We start from the raw sequence: 19,275 nt of genomic DNA, 5'->3' as shown, positions 1-19,275 counted from the left end.
AAAATTATATCCAAAAAGGATAACTACCGTGGTGTCGCTTTGTCACCTGCCGGGGGCGACATGAGACAATTCACTAAGGATTAGAACAAAAACACCAACGAAGAAGTTGCACTTGGACATTTTACTTTCGCTTTAATTCAACCGCTCTCTTCTGTTTTTTGTTTGTTTGATTCTACTAGACCGTCTAGTGTCGCTAGCTATTGTCTCAAGAACAGATGCCAGGATTTCAATCGGAACAACTTGAGCTTGAGGTGAATTCTTACGTTCATTTTCCATTCTTAATCGTATTCACTTGTAACGCAGCATAACGGTTTAACCAACATTGTAGTTGCTCTGCTTTTGCTAAAAGTGTCCTCAGGATTGAGTCTTGCGCTGTTGATTGATATGTTTTGTGTTACGGGGAAGAAAAGGGTTCCGTCGTAATACGTTTTACTACATTGACGGACGTTTTACGGTAATTAGCTGATCCCTTAATCCGGAAGGGAAGTTCGAGCCATAAAAACCGAAAATAAACGGAAAGGTTGATATTCGATCACAAGCGTCCGATCACACGTAAAGAAAAAAAAATGAACCACCTAACGATTGACTTCAGGCCGGGTCACGTGAAGCTGCTGCAGGTAAACTTGAAGCAATGACGTATGTACGTGACTGATTGATTGAAATGAAAGCAGCATGATCAAATAGCCATTTTCAATACTATTCCATTGATATGCGTGTCATTTTCCGGGGACGTAAATTACAATGTGGGGAAAATGCAGTAATTTTTGGCCAAAGTCACCATGGTGGAACTTGTTTTGTAGAATGTTTTTTTAACTTTCTTAATTTTTATCCTATTTTCACGACTACTACCATTGAAAAGCTTGCAAAATACACAAACAGATAGATGTTAAACATTTCTTTTTAATTACATTATGAACTCTTTCACCGCCAGCCATTTTAGAGCATTTTGACAACAACAGGCATGTTGAAAAATTACATATACACCAAATCTACCAGGGGGGGGAAATGACTTTTCCTTTTCCTGTTCTTTTATAATCAACAATCGAAGATAGGCAGTTGTTTCTCCCAGTGGACTCAAACTGTGCTGATTTCATTTTTAAAATGCGCCATCTACTGGTGCTTGTGCATCACTAAAGTTTTTTTTTTTCCATGTTTGACATTTACTGTGGAGCACCATCAGATGTGCATTTGTGCGTTTGCATTTGAATTGTTTGAAAAGATTCTGGAACAGTCAAAATGCTTTTTCTGTGTGTGCGCAGCAGGACGATCCTCCGCAGGAGGGTCCCCGCGTCCTGGTGACTGGGGCCAGCGGTCTCCTGGGTCGCGCCGTCCTCAAGGAGTTCCAGAAGCGCGGCTGCGCGGTGACGGGGACGGCGTACCGCAGGGCCGGCCCGCGACTCCTTCGCTGCGACCTTACAGACGAGGATGCCGTCAAGTCGCTCATGAGTCAGTGCAAGGTAAGCAAGTACTGATTCATGATTAGTGATTGTGAGTAGTGCAGGAATAGGAAACTATCAAAATAAAAGCTGTAAGAGCATGAATTACTGAAAGCTGCCGGAATAAAATATTTAACAATGTGTGACTTGTTCTTCTGTGGGTGCCTTGGAGGACAAAAAAAAGTCATAAAAAGCCTCAATCCTTTCATGCCATGATGTCGTTTGTGTGTGCATGTGTGACGTAGCCCCATGCGGTGGTTCACTGCGCAGCGGAGCGCCGTCCTGACGTGGTGGAGCGCCACCCGGAGGCGGCTAACAACATCAACGTTCACGCCGTCAGCATCCTCGCCAGGGAGGCGGGTCAGTCCGCCACACACACGTTTTTTGTGTGTTGCTCGTGAGACCCGATTGTGACGCGTGTGTTTTGTTAGCATGTTGCGGCTCCTTCCTGTTGTACATAAGCAGCGACTACGTGTTCGACGGCCGCCGTCCACCTTACGGCCAGGACGACGCGCCCAACCCGCTCAACGCGTACGGGCGCAGCAAGATGGAAGGGGAGCGGCAAACGTTACAGCACTGCGCGCGTCAGTCGCACACGCCCGCACGTCACGTGCCGCACACGCACCGCTAACGTGTGCGTCTCCTGTCCGGCAGGCTCGGCAGTTCTGCGCGTTCCGGTTCTGTTCGGCGAGGTGGAGACTCCGTCCGAGAGCGCCGTCACGGCGCTGTGGCCTAAAGTTCTGCAGGGGGCAACGGCGGCCGGCGAGAGCTGCGCGCTCGACCACTGCCAGCAGAGGTTCCCCACGCACACGCAGGACGTCGCCGCCGTCTGCTGGAACATCTGCCGCGCTGCCGCTCGGGTACGCCATTATTATTATCATTATGTGTTGCTGTTTTTGTTCTTATTAATGTCTGTCTGCTGCAACATGTCATAATCAAGTAACTATTGTTATTCTCAAACATCTGCATGGCCGCCACTCCTGCGCTATTGTTATTGTAAATAATTATTCAAAAGAGTCAGCTGCATCATCTGTCATCCTGCCACTCGGGTACATTATTGTTATTCTCAAGAATTAACGGTCTGCTGGAACACTTAAGTGCACAATTATGATTCTGAACCTGAATTTGTAGTGTGGCCCCCCCGCACTTGTTTGGAATAATTAAGGTTTATTCATGATTATTGAACTTATCTGCTGTTGTGTGTAGGACGATTCCATCCGAGGAATGTTCCATTATTCCGGGAAAGAGCAGATGACCAAATACGAGATGGCGCTGGCCATGGCTCGGGCCTTCAACCTTCCGTCCAGTCATCTCGTCCCGGTAAGAACTGCACACACACGCACGTAAGTCATCCGATCGGTTGCATGTTCATGTTTTTGTTTTTCCTGCCGGCAGCTGACGGAGCAGCCGGCGTCGGAGGCCACTCAGCGACCGCTCAACCCATGCTTGGACTGTTCCCGTCTGGAGGTGCTGGGCCTCGGCGTGGAGCCGCGACTGTTCGCGACAGCCATCAGGGACTGCCTGTGGCCTTTCACCCCCGACAAACACTGGAGGCAAACCGTTTTTCACTGACCGCCGCCACAACGGTCATCACGTGCACTCAGCTACTGGTTCTTTTCAATAAAGGCTGCACAACAAACTCGTTTTGTATCATTCTTGGCGGACAAAAAAAAATATATAAACAATTTGGCCATTTTTGTTTAGGAAAAATTTTGCAGAGAATTTTCAATTTTAGCATTATTTTTAATTTAATATTTTTGGGGGAAATGTATCTTGACAAAAAATATTTTTATAATCATTAGTGGCAGCCTCACATATTTGTATTTTCTCAACGGAGTAAAGTGCTACTTGAAAATTGCCGACGACCAACAAATAAAAAAATTACTTTATTACAGATGATTCTTGATCCAGTAACCATCATCCAACAAAAACAAAGCAAAGTCTTTTTCATTTTCACATGCTCCCTGCGAGCAATAACATCTCTCGTCCTATTTTCCGCTTCCACCAATGACAGCAAATACTGATAGACTGTACAAGCTTGACTCCGCCCACCATGGAGGAGGGGACACGGTCGATGCCGCTTGTGGGGCCGACGTCGAATTTCCCGTGAAATCTTTGACACGATTTACAATATGAACACGTTTGACTGTCCGTCGCGCTCTCGCGTGTGGGACGATCACACGTAGTAATTCTAACATTTCTCTTCATGTACATATTTACACTTTGATTGACAGGTGGAAGCAGCAAACAGTTTTCATCTTGTTTTCATAGTTGGGCGGGGCGGGGGGAGCACAGTGACGCGGAGCAGGGCGTCACCTGAGGGAGGATGGGAAGGTAAGAGGCTTAGCAGGTAAGATAGGAATCTAGGAAGGTAGGAGGTAACGATGGTAGGACGGGAACAGGCTTGGAGGTTAGGAAGAAAGGAAAGGAGGAAAGATGTCAGGAGCACACGGCATCGCCTCCAGATGCGTGTTGACGTGTTTTTGAAGCGTGTGACAGAAACGTGTTGTTTAAAGGTTGTGAGCGTCTCAACTTAGACGAGCAAGTCAATCCTGCCTTCTGAAGTTGGCCCCATTGTGACATCACAGTGGGGCGGATTGACGAAACACTAACAGGATCTCATTTTCATCACGAGTGTTACTTGTGGTTTTGGTTGCTATAATTATCAACTTGTGTCGCAAAGTATGCAGAAACAAGCATCTCTGTGGCAAAATTGATGTTTTCAACATCAAAAGGAGCATTTGACATCTTCACACTAGAATCATTGCAAAAACGAGCGTCTTTGACACAAATGTGCTTTTGTTGGCAAAAATCGGCTCTTTTCATCACCAAAGGTTGTTGCAAAAATGTTGGCGGTTGTCATCTTGTGAGGCAACAACGCAGCATCGTTGTGAGCAAATGCTTGCAATTGAGACAGCTGGGAGCTTTTGAACCGAGACTAAAATGCATCATTTGTCACTGAGTATAAAACTATTGTATGTGCATAACATGTGGACACAGGATTCAGTAAAAGCCTACAACCAATGTTAGCCTGGCTAGCCCCACTTAAACATGAAGTTGAATTCATGATGCTAACGAACGTGAGGTTAAAATCGAACACTGGACTAGTAGGATGCTATTGGGAGACTAGCATGATGCCAAAAAGATGCTAGCATAATACTCCGATGGTAGACTTGACACGAGTGTGACGCTAAAAGGACACTAGCGCAGCACTAAAAACCTAAAAACGCCACCACACTTTGGCTTTAGCCACAGGTGCTTCTACTCAACCAGCAGGTAAACAAGCTCCCGGGGCTAACATAAGCTTAAGTTGACCACTAACACGTCAGACGCTACTATAATGCTGAGAAGAAGCTAACAGCAAAGTCGTGAGCCATGGAAATGGCGGCGAGGAGGCGACTATGATGCTAGCGGGACTAGTGTGGTGGTGACGCCACCTACACTAGCAAGACATTAGCATGATGCTAACATGACAATTAAATGGCATTAGCATGGTGCTAAAATGGCAGACTTCGTATGATGCTAAGGATTTAACCTGGGCCCCCTTCAAAATAGGGTTTTGAATTAGTTTTTTTTTTTTTTTTAATTAAAGTAGGTTGTCTGTTTAAAAAAAGGATTCAGATTCAAAGTAGGGTTTTTTTTGTTTGTTTTTTAAAGGATTAGGGTTTCAAAACAGGTAGGGTTTCAAAGTAGGCTTTTAAAATTCAAAGGAGTGTTTTAAAAATTAGGCTGGGATTTCAAAGTAGGTTTTTAAAATCAAGTTAGGGTTTCAAAGTAGGGTTTTAGAATTGGGTTAGGGCTTTAAAGATAAGTGTGTTAAGGTTTCAAAGTAGGGTTTGACACAAACACGAGCCTAGCAAGAGGCTAGCATAGCGCTATTAGCTTTCTTGGCCTCAATTAGCATGATGCTAACTGGAAGGCGCTTGCGTCCATTTCGGATGCTGATGTAGCATTTGTTTCCAGCACTTCCTGCGAGCCCCACAGTGACCTTGGCGTAGTCATAGCAATGTCAAGAGCTTGCTTGTGTGCACATGCATGTGCGCGCGTTAAGTGTAGGAAAGGTGTGAGGCGTTGGAGGCGATGCTGGCGCTTCTGCTCATGCTCTGTTCGCTCCTCCCCCCCGACGACGTCCTCCTCAGGGCCTGGGGGCTGTTTCTCACCCCCCCGGCCCCCGCGCCCCCGCTCCCCCTCTGGCCCCCGCCCGTCGGGTGATGGAGGCTCCAGGGTGGCGGCGCTCCAGCCATGGCAGGCTGGCCCCAGGGCTGTTGGGAGCCGTGGTGACCGCCGCCACCGCCGCTGCCCCCTCCTCCGGGCCAGTGGCCGCCCCCAGGAGCCCCACCCCCGCCGCCCCCGCCCCAGCCGCCCTGAGAGTCGGGGGCCACGTTGGCCAGGACCATGTTGCTGAAGCCTAGCCTCATGGACTCGGAGTCGAAGGCTTCAATCTCGCGGGCCTGCCGCTCCAGCAGCGAACGGATGCGCTCCAAACGCTCGTTCTGAAGGGAAAGCATCTCCTCCTCGATCTGAACACACAAAAACAAACACGCACAAATTGGTCTGAATGCACATTCACTCTTTGACGTATCACTAAACCAGGAATTTGCATACGTTTACATATAAGCCTGAGACGATTAATCGAGTAACAGCTAATAGTTATTGTAGTGGAAATAAATTGCTGGCTGTGTTGGGAATCACTGAAGCATTCCATACTTCCTCATCAAAATGTTATTTTTATGTAGCTAAGTGTAGTTCAATCTATGGCTGAAACGATTAATCGAAAAACAGCTCACAACATCCCAATGTGTGATGAAGGATGCCAGCTTGAGTAGAGTTGACCCGGATGATGATGTTCTCACCTTCTGCTCCAGCAACGCCCTCCTAAGGCTGACTCTCTGCTCCAGGTCTCGTCTCTCTTTGTCGTGCTGAGCGTCCGTCTGCATTTTGATTTTGCTCTGGTAAGCGTTGAGCAGTTCCAGTTCCTGCTGCAGCTGCATGCGCAGGACCTGACACTCGCCCTCCTGAGCCTCGTCCAGACGCAGCTGCCACACACAAATGGGAAACGGCCACACGTTCTATCACTTTAATGAATAAAAGACAGCATTGGCAGTGCTAAGGTATAACTGCATACAAATTATAAATGACTACTAAGTACATTTTAATTGAGAAAATGGATTTAATATACGAGTAAAATGTCTTACGAGCTTTGTCACGGAACAAACTAACTTGTAGTAAGTCAATGTTCCACTGAAAAAAAATCCTTGATGTTACCAGCAGCTTTACTTTTGGGGATCGAGTTTGTATGTAATTGTTTCAACATGCCCCGAGTGAGGAACTCACAGCTTGTGTGGAAAGCATGTCGTTGATGGAGTGGTCGTATTGCTCTGCCAGGATGGCCAACTTGCGGGTCTGCTCCTCTTTCAGCCTCTTCAGCACCGCCTTGTGCTCACACTTGGGCGTGCTCTCCAGAAGATGGTTGCGCAGAGCTTTGTACTGGCGTGTCTGAGTCTTGCACGTCTCCTGAAACTGCTTCTTGATCTGGAGCTCCTTTGACTGCATGCACATGAACAGAAACTCAGCCAACTGAGATTTTTTTAGCGACTAACGGAGAACAGTGGACTACGTATTAAGCATGCATGTAAGCGCGTGTACCTTGAGGCTCTTGGGCTGCTGCCGGACCTCCATAAAGTGCTTGCGTCGGAGCTCTCGTTCTCTCCTCTTGTTGTACTCCAGCTGGTTGGTGAGCTCCGTCTGATGCTGTGTGCGGATGAGCTCGGCACGAGCCTTCTGGATGGTGGCCAGGTGCCGGAACTCCAGCTCCTGCATGGACTCGTGATGCCGTAAAAGCATGGCGTGCTCCAGGTCTTTCTGCGTCTGACGCTTGTTCAGCTCCTGGTAGACAGACATCGGACGTTTAGGTTGTGTCCCACAAGGCTTTACATAGCGGACCTAGATAGTTCCTTAAAATGTCCACTGAAAATTTAGTGATTGGGGAGTCGGGAGTGAGTGAATGATTGTCAACACAGGAACTCTGTTGTCAATCATTCACTCAATGACACACAGTGTACGTGTCGAACCTCTCGGGCGAGGTCCTGCTCCACATTGTGCCGGGCGATGAGGATCCTGCGCTTGAAGCGGCGACATTCTAGCTCCAGGTACTGTCTCTGCCTCCTCAGTAGGTTGGCTTCCTCCTCAGCCTGGAGTGCATGCAGCATGAGAAATATTAAAAGAACCATCAGAAGGCAAAATAGAAGCATGAGAAGAACTGGCAGAAGAACCACAAAAGCATCAGATCCAAGAGAAGCACCAATAGAAGAAGTTGTAATGGCATCAGAAGACAAAATACACAAATGGAAGAACTGATAGAGGAAACAGCTGAAGTATAACCAGTAGGGGTGTGAATTGCCTAGTACCTGACGATTCGATTCGTATCACGATTCACAGGTCACGATTCGATTCGATACCGATTAATCCCGATACGAATTTATAAGTCGATTGTTGCGATTTTTTCCATTCAAATTTAGAAAATACTAATCAGTAAGCTTGTAGAGTGTAAGATTTATATGAAAATGTATTATTTATCTGAAATTTCAGTCTTATCGAGGTTGTAATCTGTTTCATGTTTGAACAGCATTAAAATAAAATATTAAGGCTTAATGTTCCGTTCATATAACATTCTTCCATGCACAAGGTGTGAATCCTAAAAAAAAATAAAAAATAAAAAAAAATAAAAAAAAATCGATTCTGCAGATTATTGAATCGATTCGAGAATCGCGCGATGTAGTATCGCGATATATCGCCGAATCGTTTTTTTTAACACCCCTAATAACCAGAAACAATAAAATCATTAAGAGAACCATTAGAAGAACCATCAGAAGATCCATTCCAAGAATCAACAGGAGTATCAAAACAAAACATTAAAAGGGAAGACCCATTTGAAGAACCAATAAATGCATGAGATCAATTATTCGAAGAACCACCAGCAGAACCAACCAAGAAGCCACATTAGAAGAACAATCAGAAAAAGCATCTAAAGAATCAGAACAGAACCAAAAGAAGAAGCATTAAAAGAAGCACCAGTTGAACCATGAAAAAAAAAAAGGAGACTCAACTGAAGCATCACAAGGAGCATTAAAAGAACCATCACCACATTGTATGACAAGAACCACTAGAAGAACCACTGGAAAAACCTTTAGAAGATGCACCCGAAGAGCCATCAGAACCATTACAATAAAATAAATAAATAGATAAATAACATTAAAAGAACCAAAGAAGGATTAGAAGAAGAAAACAAAACAAAACAATAGAAGCACCGTCAGAAGAACACCAGTAACGCCACTGAAAAAAGTAATAGAAGTACCAATACAACCTGAATTAGAAGAACCTTCACAAGAGCCAGTAGAAAAACCAATAAAAGTGTGAAAAGAACTAATATAAACATCAGAACAACTATATGAGAAGAAACAGAGCAACTAGAAGAACGAAGGCAATGTGACCTGGAAGTGCTGGATGTTCTCCTTCTGCTTGGACAACCACTCTTGCTTCTCCTTCTTGGGAGTCGACTGGTTCTCGCTCAGTTCCTGAGGGAGAAAGATGGAGGGAGGAGGAAGCGGGAAAGAGCAAAAAAGTGCAAGAGAGACAGACATAGATTTGCAAACAGCGGACCTACTCAAAATCCATTCGTAGTGATTGGGCAGTGGTAATTGTGTGAATGCAGATGCTGCCATTGCCAATTAAAAAAAAAAAAAAACGGTAGCAAATTTTGGCCATTTTGAACCTCTTTGAGCTGTTCCTTGCGCAGCTTGTACTCGCGCTTCTGCGACTCCAGGAAGCTGCTGAGCTCCTTCTTCTGCTGCACCTGAATGTGCTGCTGGAACTTCTTCTCGTCGTTGGTGAACGTCTTCAGCTACAAACACGTACACACAAACATGCTAGTTAGCATTAGCACAATGTCACAAACATGCGAGAAATGGCATTAGAGACTGTGACTGCCTCACCCGGGGCACTACTATTTTCCCTAGCCTAGAAATATTGCTGTAGTGTCATTTACTATGATTTGAAATCTCCATTTTGCCATATTTCCAGCATCATATGTCCCGTTGGAACGGGGCTGCAACTGATAAGGACGAGTTAGCTTGTTTTCTTACATCCTTATCGAGGGAGGCGTGGTGCTTCTTGAGTAGCTTGTCCATCTCCTGGGCAAAGTTGCTCCTCTGGCCCTCGAGCTCCTTGTCCAGACGTAGGCGGTGCTCATCCATCTCGCCTTTCAGCTTGTTCTCCAGGGCCATCAGGTGCTTCTGGTGCTGCCGCCGCATGCGCTTGTAGCCCGACATCTGCTCACGCAGCTCAGAGTCCTGCTCGTGCTCCTGCATCTCACGCGTCACCTAGATAAGGACAAACCGCCGCCGAGGGAGAGACAGACAGAGACAGGCAGAAAATTGTCATCATCATTTCCATTAATTTACCTCACTAAATATGTAGTTTATTAATTTGTTGCAAATCTTCATAAAATGAACAATTTTACTATTAAATATTTTTAAATCAATTTGATTATTAGAAAGTTTGTTCTAAACAAAATAATCTTTGTAAAACAAGCAATTTAATTATTTTTCATAAATTTTATGAAATAATTGGTTATTATTATCATTATATTATTGGTTATTTTCTAAATGAATTTCACGCAATAACTGATTAGTTAAGTTATTGTCCATCTGTGAATTAAGCTAGTTGCATTTTCATTTAATGTTTTAATTACATTTTCATTTTAACACTTTAATCTGATCAAATAACAGGTTAATAATTTTATCATAAATGATCAAATAAATATGTAAAACATTTTTTTTACATATACATTTTTGTATTTCAGTAAGTCGTTTAAATTATTACAAATATAATAAAATTTAAGGTGTATTCATCAAATCTTGGCTAGTTTATTAAAAAATAAAATAAATGAACAAATTTGTGAAAGAAGCAATCTAGCATTTTTTTCTCATTAAATAATTAATGTACAGTAAATATTAGATTTTAACAATGTTGTAAAAATAATTTTGACCTTTTTGTATTTTTATTTTTTTTTAATAAACAAAGAAAAGCGCCACCCTCACCCCCACGTTCAGTCAATGTTGAGGTTTGTGCGTGTCTTGTCTTACCAGGGAGGCGGTGCGGATGGTGGCAAAGTGTTCTCGGTTGCGTTGATGCTTCCTGGGAGGGGCCGCTGCCGGCGCCGCCGCCGCCGATGACGCCGCTGCCTGAGGCTCGGAAGGTTGGCCGCCTGACTCTTGATCCCCTGAGAAAGCCTCCTCTTCCTCCTGACAACGTGGCGCAACTTCTAAACCTCACTTCCAACAGACAACCATCTCAAAATCCATGGTCTCAATTGCGGAAAGTTGCATTTTCCATGTGTTGTTTTAATGGCAAAAACTAGCACTTTAATAATAAAAACAAACTATAGTTTTGGCAAAGTACATTTTTTCCTCTGCAAAAACTGGAATCTTAATAGCTGAATATGTTTTATAGCAAAATATGTTGTTTTCCTTGCTTAAAAAAATAAAAAAAATCTATGTACATTTACTTTATAAACACAAATTAAGTTTTGAACTTTACAGTGGGTGGTGTGTCGCATACTTTTGGCCAAATAAAATATTGACTATCTTTGCTTCATGCTTACAGGTTTGAGGTGTATGACGGAGCTGTTGGACATGACGGTGTGGTCGCCGTCCATGAGGTCGAGCTCGCTGCGGCTGTCGTGGGCGCCGTCGTTGAGGCTGTTGACGGAGCTGCTCTGCGAGCTGGCGCTGATGGACATGCTGGGGATGGACTGGTTGCTGCCCACGCTGTTCACTGTGCCGGTGCGCCCGCCGCCCGCCTCTAGCTCCTGAACATGCGTGCCACACGTGCGCCCATTAGTCATAGCACACGCCTCTGCTGTGTGCGTTTTGGCCAGCAGGCGGCAGCAAATACAAACAAGAGCCAATAATTTTCACAACTGCAGTAATATGCGGTACTCGTCGTCGTTCTTTGCAGAGGATAAAGAATATGCTAGATGCCTTTGAGTAGTTATGTCTGCCTACATGTGTTCCTGCACTGTTCAAAATAAACGTGCAATGACTAATGAACTATGAATCCAAAATTAATTGATTATCTAAGTAGCCAATAAATAATGATGATAAATATTTTTGCCAATTTTCTGATGGCTGCTACAGGCTAAACCAGGTACTGTATCGAAATAATTTTATGTTTGTACATTTTCTGCACTGTCAATTTGAACACATGTCCCGAGTTTTTTTAATTAAGGGATATAAATAAAAACGCTTTTAAAATTCCAATAACACCAAACAATTATTAAAATAATTGTTAGTTGCAATATTGATGCTAGTTTCATTAGCATGTCAGTGGCGCATTGTATTGTGTGTTAGCATTAAGCTATTGGGGGCATCCTTTACACATACTGCAATTGCATCTTTCCCCACCTCGTCCGGGTCAGGCGCTTCTGGCGCGGGTCCATTGTGGGCCTCCTGCAGGAGGATCTTCTTCATTTTGCGGTACTGCAGGTTGTCCAACTCACGGACGGCATCCTTGGTCCTCATGATCAGGTCCATCAGGACCGAGTCGGGACGCTCGCGCTGCAGGAACGCGTGCTGCGGGGAAAAGTGGCATCGTCGTCACAGCAATGGGACTCATTGTCATGACAACAGGGGAGTACAACGCCTGACTTGCTATCGTTACATATCATCTTGTAGATGTTTTATGTTACTATCAACATCTGAGCAAATGTCTCCTTTTTGGAGTTATTTTATTTAGGAAATTCTTCCTTCATGTATTGTCTTTCAAAGGAACCTTTCGTGGTTTAACTTTTTTGTTATCTGCGGTCTTTAGAGCAAAAAAACATGCATTTTTTGGGGTAGAAACTCTCCATTTAAATGTTGCTAAATGTCTTTATAGCAATACTTCCCAAACAGTGCGTGCGTGTGCATGCTTACGCCCAGCATGTCGTCCGAGTGCGGTCGATCCTGCGGGATCTTCTGAAGGCAAGAGTCGATGAAGTTGCGGAAGTAATCGGTCCTGTGAGAGCAACAAGGCAACTCGTGACACTGCTACATGTTAAATTAGCGCCAATATCTTCCATACAAATATTACAACTGAACAATATCTCATCAAATAAAAAGGCACGAGCTTCATTGAGGCCAGAAGAAGACATTTTAACTCCGAAAACTGCTTTGCCCAAAAAATTGAGAATTAGCAGACATTTACCGACAATTTGTGCTTCCCATAAAAATTAGCCCCCAAACTGATAAACCTATTTTTAAATATTAAAAAGAAATCCGTGAGTAAGTGAATCTGCTGGTGCCAAGGGTAGTATGCCACATCCCATAATCAAAACGTGTGTGCGTGCGTGCATACCATTCACTGGACTGCAGCGTGGGACTCTCATTCTGCGCTATGTGGTATAAGGCACTCATGGCGTTCATGTTAAACAAGGGCGGCTTCCTCTCGGCTGCAACGACAATTATTATCCGTGTTATCATCATCAAAAAAACTAAACAAAAATGGAAATCTAGAGAGACGTTACCTAGCTCTATACAGGTGATGCCTAAAGACCAGACGTCCACCTTTCCATCATACTGGCCCTCGTCCATGGCCAGGATCACCTCGGGTGCCATCCTGACCCAAAACAAAACAAACAAACAAAAAGTCAGTTGAGAGAGGAAAAAAATAATAATAATAATACACAATACGCTTTTATTTCATTAATACCACAAGTACTGTTTTATCTTAATGACTGTTGTGGATGTTTATATTTGGTCAACTTCAACCATTTACTGCATTCGTTTAAAATGATAAATTCTGAAAAAAATGAAATGTATGACATTAAAACATGACTCTTTCTCTGGTGTGGCAGCAATAGTACACCTGTTGCAACTGTGAAATTGTCACTGACCAGTACGGCGTCCCCACAAAGGAGTTAGCGGGCGAGGCGATGGAGGCGGAGCCAAAGTCGGCCAGTTTGACCTGTCCCGGCTCAGTCAGCAAGATGTTTCCCGCCTTCACGTCCCTGCCACACAGGGACAAATGTGTTATAGTGGGCGCTCCGGAAGGTCAGCGGACACGCGTGTGTACGGGGAGGGCGGGGCGCCACCTGTGGATCATGTTGTGCGAGTGCAGGTAGGCCAGCCCCTGCAGTGCACCATGGGTAATGGCGGCGATCTCCACTTCCTGCAGGGGCTTCTTGTGAACTGTAAGACGCAAGCAGGCTCATTCATTCATTTTATTGAGCATGAAGCCCCAGACCAGAACACTGTCAAGTTGGAATTTCTCATTCTTGCGTCTGTCTCTGCGTGGCATGCGCATACTCACGGCCAACAATGAGGCACTCTAAATTGTATTTTTGTGCAAGACGCCGGCTCACCTTCCAAGAGGTCCGAGGCCGAGCCCAAGCAGTACTCCATCACCAGCTGTGCAACAAACGTATGCGCATAAGCACTGGATACTCCATAACAGTAATTTTGCAAAATTGTTATGTTTTTGTATTTCTTTGATCGAGCTTTGCAAGCTTAGGGAAAAAATAAAATAAAAATCACATACGCAATTTCTAATAAGGCACTAAAAATCTAATTAATATATCTTTATATTTATTGTAGATGAAGATGTCTTTATATCTAAATGTATTTTTCACGGCAACAGAATTGAAAGGTTGCTCTGAAAGCCAAGACTGACCCATGCGGTGTGCTCGCGCAGGTAACATCCTTTGTACTCGATGCTGTTGGGGTGTCGGATCCTCTGGAGGAATTTCACTTCCTTAATGATGTCTTGCCATTTCTAGGGAGGGAAACACCAACACTTACAAGCTGACACACTGTTCTGATTAGACATTAAAATAAGTACTTCACTTCCACTTGGGAAAAGTGTATGCAAGAATGACCTTGAATAAATCAGGGTTTGAAAACGGAGGATGAATGAATGCAAGCTACACCAAAAAAAAATAAAAAATGTTGCCAAGAAATCAATTCAGCTAAACAGCGATGAATGGCCACTCCCTCATATGTTGTGTAGAGTCTGTGCGCCACATGCTGCTTCACCTCATTGGACTGCTTCCCGCTGTACGACATCTTCTTGATGGCCACCACTTCGTTGGTGCGCACGTCGTGTGCCTGCGCCGCCGCAACAACAAATAACATGTCAACAAATGTGCAACTCCATCATTTGTTCTTGCTCCCATTTTCCATACGTTGAACTCAGAGATCCAAGACTATCGATGTACACAAAATTTCTATCCCGTATCGTTTACAAATTTGTCTAAATTTGTGTTGGTTCGTTATCTGTTTCATTGTTTGTTCATTCATTCAGCAGTTTTCTTTGTTACTTTGCAAGTTTGTTTGTTCATTTGTTAGTTTATTACTGAGTCCATTTGTAATTTTTGTTAGTTTGCTAATTTGTTGTTACCTCATTAGTTAATTTTTTTAGTTTATTAATTATTTTGTTAGTTTAAGTTTGTTCCTTTATTAGCTGGTCCATTATTTAGTCCATTGCCAAGTTTCTTAGCTAGTTAAATTGTTGGTTGATTTATCCATTCATTTGTTATATACTCATTAGTTATTTGTTAGTGTGTCTATTCATTTCAGGTATTAGTTACCCAGTTGACTCGCTTGTTAGTTTAAAATTAAAGTATCACTAATTGTTATCCATCCATCCATCTTCTTGACCGCTTATTCCTCACAAGGGTCACGTGGGGTGCTGGAGCCCATCTCAGCTGGCTTTGGGCAGTAGGCGGGTACGCCCTGATCTGGTTGCCAGCCAATCGCAGGGCACACAGAGACGAACAACCATCCACATTCACAAGCACACTTAGGAACAATTCAGGGTGCCCAATTAACCTGCCATGCATGTCTTTGGAATGCGGGGAGGAGACCGGAGTACCCGGAGAAGACCCACGCAGGCACGGGGAGAAATAATTGTTATAGGGGGTTAAATTTGTTCTCCACATTTGACACTTTCCTCTGAGGGAGTGGTGAGCAGCAGCCTGCCAGGCTGAGAAATCATATGATGGTCTAACCCCCAATTCCAACCTGCTAAGTTAGCTTGTTTGTTCCTTTGCTAGTTCATTGCTAACTTAGTTAGCTAGTTTGTGGGTTCTTTCATTAATTTAATGTATTTGTTATTTGTTCATTACTTTGCTATGTAGTTTGTTAATCCATTAGTTTTAATTTTGTTACCTAGCTTATTAGTTTGGTCATTAGCTAGTTCATCCATGATTTTATTACTTACTTCATTTGTTGGGAGTTCGTTAGCTATTTTTGTTTTAGTGTATTAGTTACTTTAAATTGTTAGTTCGTTACCTAGTTTATTTTGTTCGTTAGTTCGTCCAGTCGTTTTTGCTACATTGGTTTATTGAATCATTCATCCATTCATTTGTTACTAAGTTCATCAGTTAGTTAGGGAATTATTTTGTTAATCAGTAAGTTTGTTTGTTCATTAGTCAGTTGGCTCATTTATTTTGTTAGTTAGCTAATTAGTTTGTCCGTTAACTCATTAGTTAGGCCTAGTAGCTTCTGTATTTTAATGTTCGTCATGATGGGGGGACTTGGATAGATGAGAATTTTTGGCAGTTGTACTTGGTGTCAAAAGTTTGAGAAACAATTATTTAAAGCATTCATTTACCCAAAAACAGAAAAATTAGTCCAAATCTGAAAAAAAAGATGTGGTGTTTTTGTGCTCTTGTCATTTTTCCAAGTGCATGTGTGAATATTGCAGCTGACAACAGGATGTGAATAGCGATTGTACACAATACTTCAACTTGGACATACAAAGTAGACAGCGCCAAAGCTGCCATGGCCAATCTCACGCAGATCAGAGAAGAGTTTCTCTGGGTCTTCCTTGAAGAAGAGCTCGGCCACCTCGGGGTCCTTGAGGCTCCCCGCTCGCACCGACGACGGCATGCTGACCGACCGGCCGGTTGGCTAGAGGGGTCGCGGGGTTGTGAGGACCCCACGCGATGATGAGGCTGCTGAGCTATGCCGGAGCGGCCCCACGCTCATCGGAGGAAATGCGTGGACACGTGCATGGACGCCTGCCAGAGAAAAAAAAACAAGCAAGAAGTACAAGTATGTGTTATTTTTTAGTGTGTATGGCTTTAAAAGGTGTTTGCAATACACTGTTTAAAATCTTCATTGTTTAGTCCACACTGGCATTTCCATGCATGCATCTATGTATGTTCTATGGGCAACATCACACTTTTCCTCCAGATGTGGTAACTTATAACAAGAACACAGAAAAATAGCAAACACGGCCATTAAACCGCAAGCTCAAGTCGCACGATACGACTGTCAATCATGTCACAAACACTGATCATCATCAATGTCATCTTCATCATCATCATCATCATCATCACCCTCATCATCATCATCTGTAGCATCATCCTCATCCTCACAGCTCTAGAGGATAAAGACTAAGAGGATTTGAAGCGCAAGTAGTTGCCCAACAATAAGCAGAGCTTCCCGCAACCCCGTTGCCATGGTAACGCAACACACCCACGTTCTTATTTACACCATGTGGGCATTATAATATAGATAGATATACAGTTTGTGTGGTTGTTACGCATTTGCAATCACACGCATTCTTTTTTCTTTTTTTTTTTTTTCACTATTCCAAATAATTCCCAGGTGTGACTGTAGGGTCAAAGGTCAACACTAACACACACATTTTTTATTTTATTTTTTCCTTTTTCCACAATGGTGAAATATGCTCATTCTTTGACTAGCTCGATATCACGACATGCGCTGGCCCTCATCCCGCACCAAATTACAACAGGGCCAACGTTGAGCCCGGCTTTCGGTACCATGACGACCAACAGGCTGGACTCTTGCGTTGGTGGTGGCCGGCTGCAGAATTTCATCAGCAAGCCACTGAAACACGCACGACAATCACCTAACATGAATAACGCCCAATCACTTGTCAACAACTTTATTCTTAGAAGATGAAGCTTATAACGTTGTTAGTTAATGCTAATTTGTGCTAATACTGCTGGCTTGCAACCCTATTCACTTCAGAAGCGCTCTCTCCCAGACACATTTGCAGAAGAATGCAGCTGAAGATGATCTTTTTTGTTTCATTTGACACTTAAAGGGTGGACAGAAGACATTTCCACCAGGGGGATATGGCGCAGCTTTGGAGAGTTGAAAAGGACAGCAAGATACTTTATAGATAGATATTTACAATAAATTTACTGGGTTTCGTCTAAATATGTTAAGATATCATTTATAATCTTGTGTGTAATCAATTATGGAGATTGATTGACCAATAGAGATTTACACTTGGATTTCCACGTTTTAGTCATTTGTCATCGCAGAAAAGCAGACTTAGAAGAGTTCAAAAATTGCCCCCCTTGGTTTGACAAATTCAGACAAAACCTAGTACTGTCTTACATTTAGCATACTGATTGATGTATTCTTCTTCTCTTTTACTGTGTAACTTTCAAACGTGGGCCATGTCCGACATCGCTCCCTGGTGGCAGTTGTCTGTAATGGCACCTATCTTTCTCTTTCGACGTGGTCCAAATAAAGCTCCCTCAGACAACTTCTGCTGTCATTGACCGCTTCAGACCTCAATTTGAATTGTAACACACAGCTGTTTATATCCAAACATGTATACGTCAATTTTGTTTGCACAGCCCTTTAAGTGGACATGCGGCTATTTCCTCCAAACGGTGGCTGCCTTTGAGAAAGGAGAAGAAAAGGCGTTTGCCTGTGGAGTGACATCCTCGTACATAAACACAAACCACCCCCGAGACGCACACAAACGTGACATGAAGGCCCCCCAGAGCCTCCTGAAGCCGAACGTTGTGCGGCAGCGTCGAGGGAGTGGCGCGCTCCCTAGTCACCGAACGCTAAAGCGGCTTATTAGCAGGCTAGCGTAGCCGTTAGCACAACAATCCCAATGGCCGCATTTTGCCCCCTCGCGCATCCACTGCGTGTGTCTTTGTGCTACGCAAGCAGTCGCAAAACACACAAACAAAACAGAAACGTCACGAAATGAGCGCTGGCTGTCAAACCGAAAGCTGTCATCGGCAAACAAAATGACAGCAACTTTCGCTTGTCCAGCTAGCCTAGCCACTTAGCATCAGTGCTAACCGCTAGCCAAGCAAGACGACCCACCTGGCGGAAGGCGAATCACCGCACCTTGACGACGCCGAGCGGCAGGCGGCCCGCCGCCGGACGCAGAGAAAGCGCGACCGCCGCCGGGCGACGGCGACGAGACGAGCCAGCGTCCTTCCAGGAAATCCAAGCTTGGAGCGTTAGCCAGTAGCTAATTAGCGCAGCGGCTGCGGGCGACCAGAGCGCAAAGTCTTCCTGAGCGGGGCGCTAAAAGCTTGGCTTGCCTTGTCGGGTCGAGTCGCTAGCTCAGCGGCGGCATTGCAGCTGTTGCGAATGACGACGAGGCAAGCAGCTTGGGCCTTCCTGCTGCCTCCGAGAGAAAGACGAGGAGAGGCAATGTTGTGAATGACAAACTCGCGAGAGGACAAAACGAGGGAGGAGGGAGGCTGATGCTGAGGGATGCTGCTGGCGATTGGCCAGGCAGCAGAAAGGACAACATTTACTTGATTCCCAACTGAAGTCACAAAAGTGCACACAAAACAAAGTGGAGACACGGCTCCATGATTTTTTTTTTTCACTCCCGCTGAGAAAATAATGTATCAATATATTGTCAAAATGGTGGAGGAGCTCAACTTAACCCCCCGCCCCCTCTTCCCGTCCTGCTGTCCCTGTTTACACTCACATATAAATCCAAAGCAGGGCTTCAAAATACGGTTTCAACGTTTTGAAGGTAGTAGTAGTAGTAGGGTTTGCATTTC

At 44.2% G+C, this 19,275-nt stretch overlaps 2 protein-coding genes across 7 annotated transcripts; one reads left to right on the top strand and one right to left on the bottom strand.

The window, feature by feature from the left end:
• The first annotated feature begins 72 nt into the window (after window positions 1-72).
• On the top strand, window positions 73-3,075 carry mat2b (methionine adenosyltransferase 2 non-catalytic beta subunit methionine). Of its 4 annotated transcripts, none has more exons than XM_077504430.1 (7): window positions 73-251; window positions 1,263-1,457; window positions 1,682-1,796; window positions 1,868-2,020; window positions 2,091-2,296; window positions 2,643-2,756; window positions 2,832-3,075. In XM_077504430.1, exons 1-7 carry the CDS (start codon window positions 216-218, stop codon window positions 3,006-3,008), a joined length of 996 nt encoding a protein of 331 aa, XP_077360556.1. In that variant the 5' UTR covers window positions 73-215; the 3' UTR covers window positions 3,009-3,075. The 4 variants fall into 4 exon arrangements, with proteins under 4 accessions (XP_077360556.1, XP_077360555.1, XP_077360553.1 ...); XM_077504429.1 differs by having other exon boundaries at window positions 74-251; window positions 1,260-1,457; XM_077504427.1 differs by lacking the exon at window positions 73-251 and adding an exon at window positions 450-617 and having other exon boundaries at window positions 1,260-1,457.
• LOC144005930 (serine/threonine-protein kinase TAO1-like) lies at window positions 883-18,988 on the bottom strand. Of its 3 annotated transcripts, none has more exons than XM_077504424.1 (21): window positions 18,578-18,988; window positions 16,232-16,494; window positions 14,507-14,578; window positions 14,145-14,246; window positions 13,837-13,882; window positions 13,567-13,663; window positions 13,369-13,482; window positions 13,000-13,091; window positions 12,831-12,924; window positions 12,410-12,491; window positions 11,900-12,067; window positions 11,098-11,304; window positions 10,580-10,738; window positions 9,578-9,814; window positions 9,208-9,336; window positions 8,927-9,010; window positions 7,508-7,627; window positions 7,083-7,322; window positions 6,771-6,983; window positions 6,290-6,472; window positions 883-5,956 (listed from the first exon to the last, which is right to left on the bottom strand). In XM_077504424.1, the coding sequence occupies exons 2-21, from the start codon at window positions 16,361-16,363 to the stop codon at window positions 5,483-5,485; spliced, it is 3,045 nt and encodes a 1,014-aa protein (XP_077360550.1). In that variant the 5' UTR covers window positions 16,364-16,494; window positions 18,578-18,988; the 3' UTR covers window positions 883-5,482. The 3 variants fall into 3 exon arrangements, with proteins under 3 accessions (XP_077360550.1, XP_077360551.1, XP_077360552.1); XM_077504425.1 differs by having other exon boundaries at window positions 18,602-18,988; XM_077504426.1 differs by lacking the exon at window positions 18,578-18,988 and adding an exon at window positions 17,849-18,325.
• Window positions 18,989-19,275: the final 287 nt, after the last annotated feature.

This window comes from Festucalex cinctus, chromosome 18 (genome assembly GCF_051991245.1).
Source record: "Festucalex cinctus isolate MCC-2025b chromosome 18, RoL_Fcin_1.0, whole genome shotgun sequence".
Lineage (NCBI taxonomy): Eukaryota > Metazoa > Chordata > Actinopteri > Syngnathiformes > Syngnathidae > Festucalex > Festucalex cinctus.
This window is presented reverse-complemented; position numbering and strand designations above follow the sequence as displayed.